This window comes from Mesocricetus auratus, unplaced genomic scaffold (genome assembly GCF_017639785.1).
Source record: "Mesocricetus auratus isolate SY011 unplaced genomic scaffold, BCM_Maur_2.0 Super-Scaffold_6730, whole genome shotgun sequence".
Taxonomy (NCBI): domain Eukaryota; kingdom Metazoa; phylum Chordata; class Mammalia; order Rodentia; family Cricetidae; genus Mesocricetus; species Mesocricetus auratus.
The window spans coordinates 17,789,373-17,807,489 of record NW_024429184.1 but is presented as its reverse complement, the minus strand read 5'-3'; the positions used below and the strand labels follow the sequence as shown (position 1 = coordinate 17,807,489).

Genomic DNA, 18,117 nt, shown 5'->3' with positions numbered 1-18,117 from the left:
TTGTTTTCTGATTGCTTGCTCGGGTTTTGTTTTGAGACAAAACCACTCATTTCTAGACTCTAAGCATATCTTTTGTTTCCAGACACAGCTTCTGATTCATCAGCTGCTAGCACTGACTGCCCAAAATAAGTTTAAATTTTAAATTTACATTTTCTTCAGGCTATAGGCCTATAATTTGAGTTCGTGGTAAAGGATGGACTAGCCGTTCCTTATCTGAGCATCACACTGCCAAACAAAACACACTCTCATCCCTGGTGAGAATCAGACCAAATCTTCAAGTCTCGAAGTCTGATTCTGGCTGTGGGATGACCAGACCAGCCTTAGCCTTGGCCATTCAGTCCATGGAGATGTCACCGAAGGCTAAAGCATTTGCTGCACAAACATGAGGACCTGAGTTCAAGTCCTGAGACCCACACAAAGCTGGGCTTGGTAGTACATGTCTGTTATCAGGTGTCCCTCTGACGGTGCGGTGGAGAGGCTGAATGTAATATATGATTTCTGATTTTCTTTTTACCACATTATTGGTACAACTGACAAAAATCTTCACAAGGAGCTAGGCACGGTGGTGCATGTCATGCCAGGACTCAGGAAGGTTAGAAGGAACACGAATTCTAGACCAGCCAAGACCATACAACAGAGATCTGGTCTCAAAACACACATACACACACACTTCCTTTAAAGCTGGGGCTCAGGGGTAACTTGTTTACCTATTATGTGTAAGGCCCTAGGATGAAGGAAGATAAAAGTAATAAACAGATGTCTGGGTGTGGTGGTTTATACCTATAATCCTAGCATGTGGGAAGCTGAGGCAGGAGGATTATTTAGAATCCAATGCCAGCCTGGCCTAAACTGTGAGTTCTAGCACAGTGTGAACTATAAACTGAGACCCTGTCTCAAAAAATAGAGTTGTCTGGAGTTAATGAGGAGAAGACGGAAGGGACTAAACTGTTCTGCATTTTGAGTATGATAGTGTTTACACAACTATAAGCATGTTTGAGTCCATACAACTAAATGGCAAATAAACCAATTTTTACTGTGCGTTAATCTAAAAAATTGAATGGTTTTAAATAAAAATATACACACAAACACACCGCAGTGGTTTCTATGTGGCAAGTGGAAGCACATGTGCTGAAAACACAGGAGTAGGGCTGCCTGTAGTGGGGTTGAATAGTGGAAACAAGAATACAGATGAACTACAACAAATAACAAACAAGGCAAGAGAGTCTACACGTGGGACGATGATGATAGCGGGCCGTGAAATGAAGTTTGATGGATGGATAGGAAGGAAGAACATAAAGAAGAAAGGAAGAACATACGGAGTGATAGCACAGAGTGGGATGTGTTCTTCAAGAGCTGCCAGGGGAGGGAGGAAGATACCTTGACTCCTAGGCTTACAGGTCTGGGTTATTTGTCACCATGAGAGCCTGACACAACTCGGGGACGGAGTAAACTTACTTCTCTACTCTGGCTCTTGACTTCCCAGTTCCCTGAGCAACCTGTGACCTTCTGTGTAGGGCTGTTTGCATCCACAGAATTCTTTTGTTTTGTTTTTTGAGACAGGGCTTCTCTGTGTAGTCCTAGCTATCCTGGCACTCACTCTGTAGACAAGGCTAGCCTCGAACTCACAGAGATCCACCTGCCTCTGCCTCTCCACTTCCCAACACAATTTTTAACAGTGGAAACCTGAGTATTTCCCCACTCAGAAAGAACAAAAGGATGTCCTCTTTTACCATACCTATTCAGCGCTATAGCAGGGTTCTCATCAGGACAACTGAATGAGCTGCTTGAGTGTTAATGAAGAACTTTCCCCCAATGCCTAGCATGAAGGGAATGCTCAACAAATATGAAGTTATGCATGGTTGTTGTGGTGGTGGCTCCAGCCTAGGACTCTGAAGTCAGAATGGTTCCTACAGACTAGCTTTTCACACTGAGCAACTCATCAACTGATTCCTCCCTGACTTCTGCCTTCCTGCTTAGGCACTGGGTTTGCCAGGTGAATCTAAGCAGGTATGTCTGCCACAAGCAACCATGGATAACTAATGCAGTCCAACAGTTATAATTTACTTCAAACAAGTAGTGCTCTGTGTGTGTGTGTGTGTGTGTGAGACAGAGAGAGAGAGAGAGAGACAGAGACAGAGAGAGAGAGAGAGACACAGAGAGAGAGAGAGAGAGAGAGAGAGACAGAGAGAGACAGAGAGAGAGAGAGAGAGACCTTTCTTTTAACTCAATTGCGAATCTGTATACAACAGCATCATGAGAGGGCAGGACAGGTGTGCATTTCTTCAGTTAAGACTCAATCCTAGTTCTCAAGGCCCACTGACTACTCTCCTAACTTTACAAGGCAGCCCCAGTAAGCACTCCAGTGTCTTATAATGAAGCCTTTTGGCTACCCATGGCTACACTAGCAACATCAGGCAGGAAGATACTCCAATGAGCACTCAAGCTGATCGTCAGTCTCATCCCATGATAAACTGAGACCCAGAGGTCACTCAAGACATTGACAACAGACTGACTTCTGGACTGGGCATCCTGGATTTCAACATAGGAGGCTCTCCCAGGCTTGTGCTTGGGGGTCTACCAGCATGCCACACATACAACCTAACTCACTATATTCACAATATGTCCACCTGGAGAAGGCTGTGTGGAAAGCTACAGATAGCTGGGACACCTAACATACAGAAGCTCATACTCCACGTATGTTCCCAGTGTGGATTAACAAGAGAAAGCTTCTCCTTGTGGCCTGAAGTAGGTCTGTCCACACGAGCCAGGCAAGTCTCCCCCAGACCACAACACAAGCTTTGGTTATAGCTCCACTCCTCTCCATATGAAGAAACTTCACTATGTCAGTCTAAGGAACTGAATGTATGCCTTCTGGGCCCAAGGGAACAGTAATGACCAACAATTACCTGCCTCATGTCATTGAATCCTCTTGTGAACCCTCCAAGGGAAAAAAAAATGATCCAATTCCACATAAGAAAAGTCAGCTGACCTGAGTCAATGGACAGAGTGTCCTATTAAGTCAGAAGGGAACTGTGAATTAGGAAGTGGCTTCAAGAGGAAGGCAATGTCCCTACAAGTTGAGTATGGGCCCATCTCCTGGGCCTACAAACTTATAAACATCTGAAATCACTGGCTCTAATCATTTTATGCAGTTAAGCAGGCTTCTATTAGTCTCCCAAAGAGGCTTGCCTTGGCAAGTATGAGGCCCTGAATTCAATCTTCAGCCCTGTAAGCCAGACAAAAGGCATGTGCAAGGAAAATACTAGCCTTCATATTTGCAAATTTTAGGCAACTGCATCAATTTATTTTTAATCCAACATAATTTCATTGTCCTTTGATTTGGGCACTGTTGTTGGCTTCTGTAAACCAGAGCTGTTATACAGGAATTTGTCGGCTCAAGTTAAATGACCAAGCACCCAGGCTAGTCTATCACAAACTATTAATAACAGTTTCTATGGCTGCAAGCAGCAGTTACCAGCAACTAACTCACAAAGGTTTAGACCAATATCATTTTAAGTCAGGTTTTTATAGTCAACATCCAATCCTATTCTATCGGTTTGGCTTTACATATACAGGAAGCAGGAAAGTCCATTCCCAATTTGTATAAATCATCCCTGCTTATGGAGCATAAATCATCAGCAGACTCCTGTTTAGAATACTGAGTACCCAGGAAGTAACAACCCAGAGGAAATCACTTTCAAGGAAAGCATGTCTCGCTTGGGGAAGCCCCCTCCTCCCCTCCCTCCCTCCCTCCCTCCCTCCCTCCCTCCCTCCCTCCCTCTCTCTCTCTCTCTCTCTCTCTCTCACACACACACACACACACACACACACACACACACACACACGCAGTGGGGAGGAAGAGAAGGAGAAGGAGGGAGAGGAAAGAGAAAGAGAGATACTAGAAATGTTCACATGAAGCTCAAGCTAGAGTCAACACTCTCTGGGGCTACATTCTTTAGAAGCCAGGGATTTCAAATTTAGAGCCTGTGAATGATTCCAAATCTCTTAGAAAGCAGTGTGGCAGTGTAAACCCATGTTGTCAAGCGACCATATCTGACCTACAGATTCCTTCTAAGAATGTATCTCAAGGAAGCAATTCATCTGAAATAAAGAGCTATGCCCTGCAAAACAAGATTATGACAGTGAAACCTAGAATAAAAACCATTAAGGGATTAAGCAGTAAGGTTAGTAAACAGGCATTAGGCTGAGGCAGGAGGATTATGAATTTCAGGTCAGTCTAGACTACACAGTGAAAACTAGAGGAATTGGGGGAGGAAAAACCTTATCAGAGTATATCATTTGAAAAATTTTAATTAATTAAAAAAAGTTAAGCCAGGCAATGGTGGTACACACCTTTAATCCCAGCACTCTGGAAGCAGAGACAGGCGGATGTCTGAGTTCAACACCAGCCTATAGAGCAAGTTTCAGGACAGCCCGGGCTACACAGAGGAATCCTGTCTCAAAAAACCAAAATAAGTAAATAAATTTTTTTTTAATTTTTAAAAAGTTAAGAAGATACTAGGCCAGATGGAAGCAGATACAGAAATCCACAACTAACCATTGGGTCAAACCCCTGGAGTACAATCGAGGTGAGGGAGGAGCGATAATATGAACAAAGGAGTAAAGACCATGATGGGGAAACCCACAGAATCAGCTGGCCTGAGCTAGTGAGAGATCACTGGCTCTGGTCTGACAAATGGGGAACCTGCATAAGACCGAACTAGACTCCCTTAATACAGGTGACAATGGTGTGACTGAGACAACATAGGAGGCCACTGGCAAGGGATCCAAGTTCTGACACTAATGCACAAACTGACTTAGTGGAGTCCATTCTATATGGAGAGATACCTTGCCCAGCCTAGAACAGGGGTGTGGGGGTGGAGAGGCGCCTTGGTCCTGCCTCAACAAGATGATGGGACAGACTTAGCAGACTTCCTAGGGGAGGCCTTACCCTCTCAGAGGAGTAGAGGAGAGGAGAGGTGGAGAGTGGGGGAGGGGTGGAAGGAGAAGAGGGAGGGAGCACTAGGATTGGAATGTAAAAACTAAATTAATAAAAAAGAAAAAAACTAGGAAGCCACAACTAAAGATAATCAGGTTAATTATAGGCAAAATTACACTTTAGAAGGTAATGGGCAGAAAAAAACTGAATATAAATTAGTTTCACATAATAATTATGATAGTAACATAGTAAATTGTGCATGCATTTTTGAAGTAGTAGCTTTGTTACAGTGGTAGGGAGAATATTAAAAAATCTAATGCGGTATCATTTTCAACCATAAAGGGAAGTGATCCCATAAAGCAAAAATTAAAGTAGGGATAAGTAAGTGGGGGAGGGCGGATACAGCTCAGTGGGCAAAGTGATTGCTATGCAAGCCTGAAAATTTGAGTTCGAACCCCCAGCATCATATGAAAGTCAGGCATGGTGGCACATGTCTGTGACCTTAGTTTTGGGAAGAATGAGCTATAGGGTTCCAGAGCTTGGTAGCCGGCCACACTAGACAGTGAGTTCCAGAGGAACCTTCTCAAAAAGTAAGGTGGGGAACCATTGCGGAAGACACAGGATGCTGATCTGTAGCCTCTACATGTACATAGTTCATGTGCACATGCAAACAAGCATGCATGTATGCACCCTCACATGCGCACACACAAGGGAGGCGGGGCTAGGGGTTCCCAGTTCTTTTCCTGGCCCCTGACAAGAGGGAAATTCAACAAAAATTAAAACTACAGCCCCCTTCCCCCGCCACTCAGTTTCCTATCCCACAATTTCAGTCACCATCCCATTCCAGTCATATCCACTGTCTAAAAGTACTACATGGAAAATTCCAGAAACGAGCAATTCACCATTTTTAAATAACTTTTATTACAGCATATTGGTAACAATTATAAAAATTTTCTATTTTTACTACTATTGTCTCTTTACTAAGCTTGACTCAGAAATTAAGGTTTGTCATGGGCAAATAGGGTTCAGTACCATTTGTGTGGCCTCAAGTATCCTCAAGGGACTATATAGTATTACTACTATCAACGATAAATAACAAAATCAGAGCTTAACATGTGCTAGGCACTATTTTAGGCCATGACCACTCCCTAAACCTCTCATCTCTTAAGAGATACTATTATTATCCCATTTTATACATAAGAACACTGAGGCACAGAGAGGCAACCTTCTCACATCTCACGGCTGCCTAGTATGACAGAGGCATTTGTCACGTCATTCTTCTAAGAATCATTTTTGTATTTGTTTGTGTGAGTATATACTGTGCGTGCTCAAGTGCCCTCCAGAGGTCAGGAGAGCATCAGATCCCAGGGGCTGTGAGCCACTTAACGCTGGTGCTGGGAACCAGACTCCAGTCCTCGGGAAGAGCAGTGCCTGCTAACTGCTGAGCCATCTCCAGGCTCCTTGCTCCATTTCGTAGTCGGTCATCGGTCATGCACCTGCTAAAATCATCATGCCTAATTGACAGAGATGACAAAAACCCCAGAAGAAGCCTCACCGCAAATGCTCTGACAGTAGTGGGTGGTGAGCTTCACAAAGAATTTCTGAGTCCTTTCACACTACAGATACAGCTACTATTTCCATACACGCCCCACACTAGAATTTAGGAAGGAGGGAAACAGTCCACTTGAACTTCAGAAAGGCAACATGAACCAAAGGGGTCTAGATTGGTCTAATGCCCAAGGAGCAGAACTCGGAATCCTCTGCGGTTCCAGGCTTGCCCCTGCCCGCTACGGACTCTGCAACAATTCCTGAAACCCCTTCCTTCACTGCCTGCCTGAAGTCCCCGGGCTTCCCACTGCCTACAGCAGTCCCAGCAGCCCGAACCGCACCAGGCCTCTTATCATCTTCCACTCCCTCTGCCTTCACTTCCTATCCTCTCCTACCCCGAGGATAGCTATAGGCAACAGCTGGAGATTGGCTGTGACTGCAACTAGAAGAAATCATGGGCTATTTCCAGCAATAGACCCCAGCCCACCACAGCAGGGAAAGAGTGTTCAGACAGGCTGAGGCAGGGTTGCCAGAATCAGTGTATGCAAGGGGCCCTGGGTTTCTGATGCTGGCCCTAGTCCAGACCACCCATTTCACTCCCTGCCCCTCGGAGCCTCTGAACAGCAAGGCTTCTGGACCTGGCTGGCCAAGATTCACACACTGTGAAGGGACTCTTCCATAAAAGAAGGCTAGACCTTGGTTGTGTCTACCCCTTGCCCTTTGTACAGTGTAGTTTCCCATAAAAGTCTGCTGTACAAGCGAATGAGTTCACGTCCGTCACCTTCCTTTGGGGTTTCTCTTCAGTATGCTGGCCAGCGGGGCCTCTGCTGAGGCTTGCCTACAGTGTTTATCTGAGTACAAGACGCTACCCCATGTCTGTCTAACACAATGCCAGCTTCTCCGAGTCCCCTTATCTTAGAGTATTCTTCTGTCCGCTTCTTTTCTCAAGCTGCTGGTGGCTTCTCACACCACCAGCACTCTGTGGTTTCAGGATGTCAAAGGCAAGAGGACAATACGCAAACCAGGAAGGAACTTTTAAAGAAAATGTTGTTAAAGGCATTTTTAGAAAGAACCCTGTCATTGGGCCAAGCATTTACTGACGCCCCTGCCAGGCCCCTTCAGGCCCATATGGAAAGGCAGGAAGGAACCTGACCTCAGACGCTAGCTTCGTGGGTCAGGCTGGTCTGGCAGAACCTTGCCCCTTCCTTCAACACAAGCCTGCTCTAACTACAAAAGAATCAGTGCCAAATGATCCCCCAGAAGACTCTCCACACCAAACACCCCCCAGAAGAGAATCTAGCTCCTCTGAGAACATTCAAAACGGAGTAACTTCAAAATATACTCCTTGGGAACAGTCAAGCACAGCAGCCTGAGGCTTTGTTGACGTAATCTACCAAGTCCTCACTGAAAGCCGGCCTCTGTTGCTTTCCCAGGCTTTTCCCTTAAGAGAATTGCCGGAAATGTAAAAGATTCTCACTCCCCAGCCCCTCCCTAGCAACACGTGGTAGTAGGAAAGCTGTGCATGTTTCAGAATCTTTTTGCTGGCTCATTCCCACCTCTCCTCGGTGTCACATCTCGATGATGTCAACAGTGCGGGTTGGCTCACTATTATTCACTAGCACTCAGTCCTGGAGCCATATAAGCCTACCCAGGGATCTGGCAGCTAAGGAAACAAGTGGAGAAGTTACTGAGGACATACCATCCCCATGGATATATTGACAGCAGATGTGCTCGGCCAGATCTAAAGATCTGTGTGTACTGTACTCCGGCCCTGCCGAGGCACTTCTAGACTTTTTCTCCTTTTAATCAGAATTCTAGACGTATCATTTCACATAAGTGACATTCATTTGACAGCACTGTGCAAACCTGTTATTTCCAATACACTTAACCCTTGGTAAGAAAGCTTGTGCTTCTCAAAAAGAACTCACCCTTTTTTTCTCTTTTGGAAAATGCCCTACAGACCTTATACAATTTTTCACACAAGGCTCACCACACCACCAGGAAAGCAAATATATATGTGTCTAATGACAGCTGAGTGATAAGAAAGCTATGGCATATTCTGCTGACCAAGATGATACTGCTTTCGTTATTTACTGGTTAGTTTTGTTTTATTTTCTTACAGTACTGGGGAGCAAGCCTGGGGGGGCCTCACACCTACTAGCAATCATCCTTCTACTGAATTACACCCCCAACCCACCTCTGTGATCCTTCAAAAGATGCAGGACCAACATTGTAACAAAACCTTAAATGAAAAGGATGACCACCGCGACTTTTTCTATTCTTCCTCCTCAGCTATACTGGGGGTCTTAGTTAGGATTTCTATTGCTGTGACAGAGACCATGACCAAAAGCAACTTGGAAAGAAAGGTTTATTTCATCTTACACTTAAAACTGAAGAGATGGGGCATATTGGCTTGTTCCTCTCTCATGGCTTGCTGGGCTACTTCCTTATAGCACCCAAGATAATCTGTCCAGGAGTGGAACCACTCACAATGGACTGGGCCCTTCTTCATATATCAATCACTAAGAAAATACGCCGTAGGGAACACGTTCTCAACTGAGGTTGCCTCTTCCTAAATGACTAGTTTGTGTCAAATAACATAAAAATCAGCACGTACACTGAGCATGGTGCCAACACACACCTGGAGTCCTAGTCCTTAGGAGGTTGTAGCACCAGTTATCAGCCTGGGAAACCTAGAAAGAAATTGCCAAAGAAATCCAGAAACAAGGTATCAGCAATATCGCATGTTGCTTAAACATGTTGAAGGAAAAGACTAGCAGAAAATAGGGAGGCATGTTTATCTTAGGTGGAAAGAATGTACGTGTACCTTTCTTTTCTTTCCTGCCCCCCCTTTTTTTTTTGAGACAGGGTTTCTCTGTGTAGCCCCTGGTTGTCCTAGCAATCCTTCTGTAGACCAGGCTGGCCTGAGTTTTAACTTTGCAAATTATTTTCAATGTGCCTAGCTTTTGTTTAAATGCTTTCAGAGCTGGGGATCATCAAATCCAGGACTTCATACAAATGCTCTGTATTGAATTATACACCCCCAACCCCTGCATTACTTTCCACAAAAGAAAGGTTGGTTACTCCTACGCCTCCCTTCAAAAAGAAAAAAGCAAAGGTGAGGACCCACAGCCTTTGTCCTGACACCTCAGTGAAGCAAATCATTATAGTTACACAATACACTCTGAACATACTTAAAATCACTGTCAAAGAATCCAGCAATAGCCAATAAATGATACAACCCCTGGCCTCCACTTGTATAAGGAAGTGGAACCAGAGAGTATGTGACTCACCCCTCTGTCTCCTAATGACGAATCCCTTTAAGCCACGTTCCCTTAGAACTAAGATCAGGCCAAACCACCACAACTCTCTAAGCTGAGGTCTCTGGCTTTCAGACCAGGACTTAGAGAGCACTCCTCAGGCAATGGCACCCTCACCTCACCCTGCACAGACCCAGACAATCAAAGGCTCCACAACTGAGGTCTTTTACGTCACAGCTGCGGTCAGCTTTTAGGAGAGCTTAGATACAGGAAGGCTAGCTCTATAGAGATCATGAAGTTCAGTCCCAGGCCTTGCTAAGACCCTTCAAAGTTGCAGGGTCAGCCAGCACATCATATATGGCAGAATCAAATGTAAAACCATCACAGTATCAGATTTTCAAAGGGAAGCCTGCTTGTCATAAGACCACTCCAAAGCTGGAGAGAAAGTTCAGTGGATAAAGTTGTTGCTGTAAAATCATGAGACCCTGAATTTGAATCCCCAAATAAAAGCCAGACCATAGCATGTTATATTCTCAGTGCTTCTACAGCAAGTTTAGGAGGTCTGACAGGAGAATTCTAGCAGCTCATAGGAGGCAGGCCCAGTGTAGGCAACAGCAAACTACAAGAACCCTCATCTCAAACACAGTGGAAGGCAAGGACTAATACCCGAAGTTGTCCTGTGACCTCCATGATGGTACCATGGCAAGCATGCCTACATACATAATTTCTTATAAAAGTTCACCATTCCACTGCATTTTTTTAAAACCTGCAAATTACAAGCAGAATTTCGGTCTCTCTTGGCAGGAACAAACAAGGAACAAAGAATGGGAATAAGGAACGGAGGCAGAATATCAGTGGGAAGTAAAGGAATCATCAGTCTGACCAAAAAAAGAACCAGACCCCTTTCACAGAGACCCTTGGCCCACTGAGCCCAAGACGAGCCTACTGACTGCTTCCAAAGTCTGAACGGTCACAGAGTAGAATCTGTGGGAGGGCTCAGACTGACTTGGCATCAACTGCCCCATCATTCCCAACCCCTAAATTAGCTTGGAAATCCCTACCCTGCTGCTACTCAAAGACCATAATACCCAGGCAGATGGCTGCTGATATCTCATTATAATCTTTATAAGGCAGCAAGTAAAGATTACCTGGCAGAGCTAATGGACGGCTTTGGAAAGAAAAGGAAAATTTTCACACAATCAAATAAAACCAGGACGGAAGAACTCTGATACGAGCCTGGGTTTCTTTCTGAATAAAAGGCAGCAAGGATAGTGTTAGGGAAGGTGTTGGAGGCCATGCAGACATGCAGCAAACGGCAACTGACAATTCAAGTGTCGACTCACCAAACTCTGATAGAGATGGTCCCGTCTGCAAGGACCACAGGACCACTGACTCTGAAAACCGGTTGCATGTATCTGTAATTTCTCTCATGTGCCATTTCACGTCTTCCCTAGAATAGCTCTGGGTGTGTTTATCTCATGAAAATATTCCATCTGCTCTGTACATATCTCTGTGGGTGATCGACAGGATGACCTTTCAGTTAGTTATATAGTTTTCATATGCAGAATCTATATTGGGACAAGCTTCATAAGCGGATCTATTTGTCCCGCAAGGACTGTGAACTCTTAACAGCCCGCCTTGTTCTCTTGCTCAGACTACTACACACAGTTAGCTCACTTTCACCTCAGATTAAATTCAAACTAGACTAGAGGCTTTTTGTAAAAAGAAAATTTTACAGCTTGCACAAGGTCAGAGTCACAGACGTCTACCAAGGCTACTAAGAAAAGTGCTCTTTCCACCATTACTCTGAGGAGGCAGACAGATTTCTGTCTGTCTCTCTTTCCCTATGTCTCTCTTCCTTCTCTCCCTTCCCTTTCCCCAATAAAGCTTCCTACCCATGTAAAAGAAAGAAAGAAAAGAAAGGCATGCCTTTGCTTGCCAATCTGTTAACTATAGACCTATGTCTCAAAGCTTATCTCACTGTACCCCCCTCTGCCCGCCCTCTGGTCACAGTCTCACTTCTGTAACCTTGGACCCTTATGTTGCCATGGTAATGGCTCTTCCTTTATAGCTTAGCCTAGCAATGTGCTTCTGACCAATGAGAAGCTAACTTTGTGGTTCTTATCTTTTGCTTTAAGCCTCTGGGAGGAGACTAGAGAGTCTAGTCTAGCTGGAGGGAGAAGATGGTAGAAATGAGCAGAAATGTAAATGGGTAAGAATGCAGGAAAAGTAGGTAGGTAGGAAAATAAGGAAGAAAGGATAAAGCAGATAATTAGAATTAAGACAGAGAATTAAAGTTAGGACATTATAGACAATCAGGACAAAAGAATTAGAATAGGGAGCAGCAAAGCGAGAACAATAATGAGCACATGAACAGAAAGAACGTGTGTGAAAAGAGTTTGTTCTATAGTCCTCAGACTTAGATCCTACACTTATTGTAGTGTCTCTTTCTGAAGCCTGAGCGAAAGCTTTTGAGCAGGCCCTTGCAAGTTTTCGATAGTAAAGGATGGACACACACACACACACACACACACACACACACACAGAGAGAGAGAGAGAGAGAGAGAGAGAGAGAGAGAGAGAGAGAGAGAGAGTTCAGACACATTAGAATAGTCATTATGTCTCTCTTGCCTAAATTGTAAATTGCTACAAGGGCGACCCTTTTCCTTCCTTGTTGCTCAGTGTTCCACATAGTGCACACTGTAAATGAATGAAGTCTGCAAAGTCATCCCAAAATCCACATAAGACCTTTCAGAGGAAGGGATCCACACGCACACCTTACAAGGATCGTCTTTCCAGTCTTTGGGCCACATCAAGGCAACTCCTGGTCCTCTGGACAAGTCTCTCTGGGCATTAACCTGAGACAAGAACACTGCCAGGTCCCCTCCAGGAATACTAAACCAAGAAACTGTGGTTTAAACAGAATCCCACATTTGGCTTTTGTTTTCCATATCCCAAGAAGCATCTGGCAGATCATCTGATGCCCTTCCACCAAGGTGGTTCCCACACTTGCTCAGAGAGAACCTGGGATGGTTTGGGACTTTTTCGGTTGTTGTTTTCTGTTTTTTTCCAGAGCTAGATTAAGCCCAAGATATTGTATACGCAACCACTGAGCCACAAACTTAGTAAGTATGGAATAAACAACAGGCAGGGGTCACTTCTCTTGCCATAATGCTATTTGGGAGAAATGACCAGGTTTCACGGTAAAAAAAAAAAAAGATTCAGACTGTTGGGCAGTGGTGGCGCATACCTTTAAACCCACCACTTAGGAGGCAGAGGCTGAGGGGTCTCTGTGAGTTCCAGGCCAGTCTGGTCTACAGAGTGAGTTCCAGGACAGCCAATACTGTTACACAGAGAAACCATTTCGAAAAACAAAACAAAAAAATATTCAGTCTGTCACGGAGGGTATTTCTGAAGGATCTTGGCAATCAGGTTTCCACTTTATGGGCACCTGACTGTGTCTGAGATGGGGAGAGCTGAGGCCTTGTAATGCTTTTCCTAGAACGAACATCTCTGCTCTAGGTAAGTTAGGGTATGTCTACTACGACTGTTAGATAAAGACAGTGGGATCTATGTGCACATCAGTAAGTTATTGCTCCAGAAAAAAGCAGCAAGACAAAACTGGCTTAAAGGCTAGTTACTGAAAAGCAAAGCTGAAAAATATGCATCTAAGTGAGGATCTCTGCACCTCTTCTAACACCCGGGATGAGATTCCATCCTAAAACAGAGGGTGATGGGGTCCCAAGAGTCATCCCAGAATGAGTGAGTCAAGGTCAGACCTCTCCAGTGTCTCACAGTACATGCTGTTCTAATCAGCCCGCTCATGTCTGCATGTGCACACATGAGTGAAGACAGCAGCGTGATAAAGAGAAATGTCTGAGAGCCAAGAGCCCAGCAGAGACCTGCCAAAGTACTTCATCTTCAACATCACAAGCCATGGCAGAGGCCCAGCTAAAAGGACCCTCCAAACGTCAGGGAAATTGGCTAATGAACAAGTACTCTAAAAGGGCCTTGGCTACCCATAGCCCCTGTTTGTTTCCAGATTGCTCAGCAGGTAAAGGTGTTTGCAACCAAGATTGACAACATGAGTTTCATCCCTGAAACCCGTATACTTGAAGACCCCATAGGGTGGAAAACTACTGACTCCCACAAGTTGTCCTCCAATCTCCACACTCACACCATGACATATGGGTCCACATAAACACGAATAAATAGAAACAACACACACACACACACACACACACACACACATTAATCCTCCCTTTTGAACAAACTCCTTAAAGCATAATTGGGCAAGAGGGGCCTCTGAGGTTTAAGCTGCCCAGAACTCACTGCCCCCTTGAAGGATTTGTACTATCTGTCCCAGGCCCCAGCTGAGTCAGCCAGCCCTGCTTCCTCCAATTAATCCAGCCTGTGCCACCTTCTCCACCAACACCACACCCTAAATGCCTGTGCCACAGCCAGTCAAATCATGTTGAGCAGTGCCAAATATGAGCAGATAAAACATTCTGGAAACACATAAACATTCCGGGAAAGAACCTCAAGGCTGCGGCTCCTCCCATCTCTGGCAAACACCCAGGTAGTCAGAAAAGAGAGCTTCAATGCCATGGCCAGTAGGGTACACAGTTTAGTTACCTGGGGGCTGTCACAGAGCTGGAGAAAAAAGCCTGAACTAACTAGAATTCTCTGGGCAAGTTGGAGAACTTCTCAGGAAAGGTCAACTAACCCCTGTAGCCCACACTGGGATGGGAGAGGCTGGGACAGGCAGCCAGGGACTCACACTAGCCCTAAAAGGAGAGAGGAGTCCCCACCCCTACTAGTATTCCAAACAATACAGCCTGCCCCAGTCACACGTATTACAGAAGTACGATTCTAACCTCAGCCTATCTAAAGTCCCAATGAACCAAAGACAGATCTAACATCGACTAACAGCAGCCTGGTCTGGGCCCTTACCACCTCAAAGTCACCAGCTATCAACTGAAAAAGATCCAAGCATCTGGCTTAGACTGCTGGACACCAGAAAGTAGAGGAAGGTCAGGGAAAGGAACTGTAAGTAGTGAAAGGGCCACTATGCTCACCCCCAGGGATGCTTTCTCCCACCAACCTCAAAACCACGGCCAAGGGCTTTGGGACACCTGCCCAGCGAACAGATGGGCTCGACTCCACACACACACACACACACACACACACACACAGTCCCTGGCAGATTTAAAGCTCTCCTCCTAGTCAGGAACTGTCCTGCAAAAGTTACACCGAACCATTCAAATCTAAGAGCTCAATTAAACAAACAAACAAGCAAATAAATAAATCTTCTGTCCTCATTTGTGGTCTCAGCAGCAGCCTAAACATCAGTCCCATGCAAGTCACATGAAGGTAGCCAGGCTAGAAACGGCCCAGGCCTCTCGCTCCACAGTCTAAAATGTTCTCTCTCAGGAAGGTCCTTTTAAGCTGTCTATTTCAGAATTAATTTAGCAACACCACATTACCAAACCAAACCCAGCAGAACTACAGTCACCACTGTCTCTCATACTTCAGCAGGAAGACCCTATACGCCAAACAAACATGGGTAGCTGGTTTTCATTTTGAAACATGGTCTGATGTTTCCCAGGCTAGCCTCCAGCCTATCAGACCTTGAACTTCTGAGCCTGCTGTCTCCACCTCTCAATTGCTGTGGTTACTGGCATGTACCTCCATGCTCAGCTCTATGTGGTGCTGGGATCAAACCCAAGGCCCTCTACATGCTAAGCAAGCACTCCGCCAACTGAACTTTGTGCCTGGCCCTTGAGTACTTAATTTGTCTTTTTATCTGCATAATGCCAGGCAACAACCAAAAACAAAGCAAAAGGCCCGGACACTCTGGTTGGGGACCGCAACGGCTGAGGGGCCAGGCGGGACAGAAACTTCCGTCTACACTGCTCTTCAGTGTCATCTCCTTGGAGGTCTAAGAAAACGGCACTTCAAAACCTCCAACTGTACTGCTGATTACTTGCTATCTTGTATTGAGTGCCTACTACGTACACAATCTCAATTGGTTCTTAAATAACCCTGTGAGGTAAGCACGGACAAGTCTATTTTACACACTAGGAAGGAATACTATATGTTTGAAGTCAGACATTTATCAGTAGGACTAATATTCTACTTCGCTTTCCAGAGGACTATTCCTGTTTCCCAGATTAACAACCAAGTCCAAAGGAATTCAATTTCCTGCTCATGTTGGCTAATTCCAAGAGGTTCCTCCCAAACTTGATATGAAAACATTGAAGTAATTACTGGAGAAATTGAGCAAGAGACTATAGGAAGGCCTACTCTGCCAGGGCTCTCTGGGAACGTGACAAAACTACAGGCAGGCTGCCTGCCCGTTTGTGGAGAGGTGGGGTTTCTCTGAACAACATTCTCTAAAACCTGGCATTAAAAATGAGCAGCCACCTAGCTGGTAACGGGGAAGCAACCTGTGGTCTTCAGGTCAAACAGAGATCTACCCCGGGCCAGCCTCCAAGCACTAGAAATGTAAACTCATCTACCCGCTCCCTGCCTGGTGAAGGTCAGGGTTCAGATCTGCTAGGCAAGTAATGCCAGGAAAGTGCAGCCCCCAGCGATCTGGTTAATTTTAGCCCTCCAGTCCCCTGAGTACACAGGCCCTCCGCCCCTGGAGAGGCCCCGCTCACTTTGGTTAAGAGGAACTTCAGGAGGAAGAACTTGGGGCTGGGGACCGAAAAGGCCCTAAGTCTAGGACCAACAAATAGGAGGAAACCCCACACTTGTAGCAACTTTCTAAAAGTTCGTCCTCGTTATTTAAACTCTTAGTTACAGTGTTTCATTTACTCCTTCAAAACAACTCCCTAAAAGGATGAGGTTTACCATCCCCATTACCAGAAAGAAACCTTAAAGAGAAAGTTAAGTCACTAGTTGAAAGCAGAGCAGAGGGTGGTTTGCTCACTGTCCTGTTCTCGAACCCTACCGGCAGGCAAGACTGCAAGCAACCTACCTAAGCCAAGCCCAACTCCTAAGTTTCCTGAGCCTTAGGTCAGAACAAGGGTGTTCCCAGGGCCTTCTCTGGCGCTGGGGTCAGAAGAGACTGAGGGCCCAAGCGGCTGAGACACCAGCCAACCTCTCCCGGGTCAGCCCCGAAGACCGTCTTGGGGGATTAAACACTCTGATCAAAACCTGGAGGCTGGCAGTCCTGAAAGAGATCACAGGGTAACGTCCCGGGGACCCTGTTGAGGAAATCCGAGGGGTCCCTGACCTCGGATCCTGGTTCTTACCGAGCAGCGGGGACTCCTCGGGGCAAGCGGGCAGCGTCAGCACTGCAGTGGTAGGGGGCACTAGGACCGAAGTCAAGTTGCTCTTCAGGCCGGGGTCAAAAGCCACACTAGGGCTGGAGTCGGGACCCGGACGAGGCTTCGAGGAGACTCCCGCAGGAGGCGGCGGCCGCGCGCCCCGAGGCCGGAGCTCTCCCGGGGGCTGCTGGTTGGCGGCGGCGCCCATCGTGCCGCCCTGAAGTGTAGAGGAAACCCCGACGAGCTGGGGCAGGCGGCTCAGGTCGCGGCCCGAGAGGTAATAGACCAGGGTGACGCCGAGGTGCAGCGCGCAGACGGCCACGAGCAGGCGGCAGGCCCGCTGCAGGGTCGCGCCCGGCATCGCGGCGCTGCCGCCCAGGAGCGGCTCACGAAACCTCATCTTCCCGCCGCGGCTTTAAGAGGGGGTGGGCTACGGCTGAGAGGGCGGCCCGCCCGCAGGCCGCCCGCCAAGGACTACCCGAGCACAGCGATCGAGGGAGGGGCCGAGGGGGGGCTAGGCAGCGCTGCGCCGGCTGCCTGCGGCGGAAAGCTGACACCCCGGGCCGCGGGACTCCGGAGAGACCAGCGGGGAGCCACAGGCGCGGATGGGCACGGGGCGGGGCCTCGGCGGGGGGCGGGGCCTCGACCGGGTTTTCAGAAGGCGAGGAGAGCGGAACCTGAGGGGGCGGGGCCCGAGCGCGGGTCTTCTGAGGAGGGCGGGGCTTGAGGGACCAGGCTTGGGGCAGAGACCAAGGGGCCGGACCTTCGGCTGGGGTTGCAGGCCGCTAGGGGAGGGCGGGGCTTGAGGGGCGGGCCCTCGGGAGGGTGGGATGCAGTGCGCAGCGGCTCCTGGGGACTAAACGTGGCGCTCCGCCAGCCCAACTGCATCCAGGGGTTGAGCCGGCATCCCACGCCCAGCGGCGCTCGGCTTTTCTTTCTAGCGTTCATCGAGGCGCTTACATCTCTTCAGACCGTGCCTCCTCGTTCAAAGAGCTGCTCTCGGGCGGCCCCACCGCTTCCTGACGTACCCAAGATCTCGGGGTGTGGGTTTGGGACACAGCAGCACGTGAGACCAGGAGGACCGGCGGGTACC

The 18,117-nt window shown here is 47.0% G+C and overlaps 1 protein-coding gene across 1 annotated transcript in view; it reads right to left on the bottom strand.

The window, feature by feature from the left end:
* The window catches only part of B4galt1 (beta-1,4-galactosyltransferase 1), a 50,108-nt gene extending 32,460 nt beyond the window's left edge, over positions 1-17,648 (bottom strand). The window contains exon 1 of the mRNA XM_005078859.4: positions 17,010-17,648. Within this exon, the coding sequence (XP_005078916.1) occupies positions 17,010-17,424 (415 nt within the window). The 5' untranslated portion in view covers positions 17,425-17,648. The remainder of the gene's footprint in view (positions 1-17,009) is intronic.
* Between the last annotated feature and the right edge of the window lie 469 nt (positions 17,649-18,117).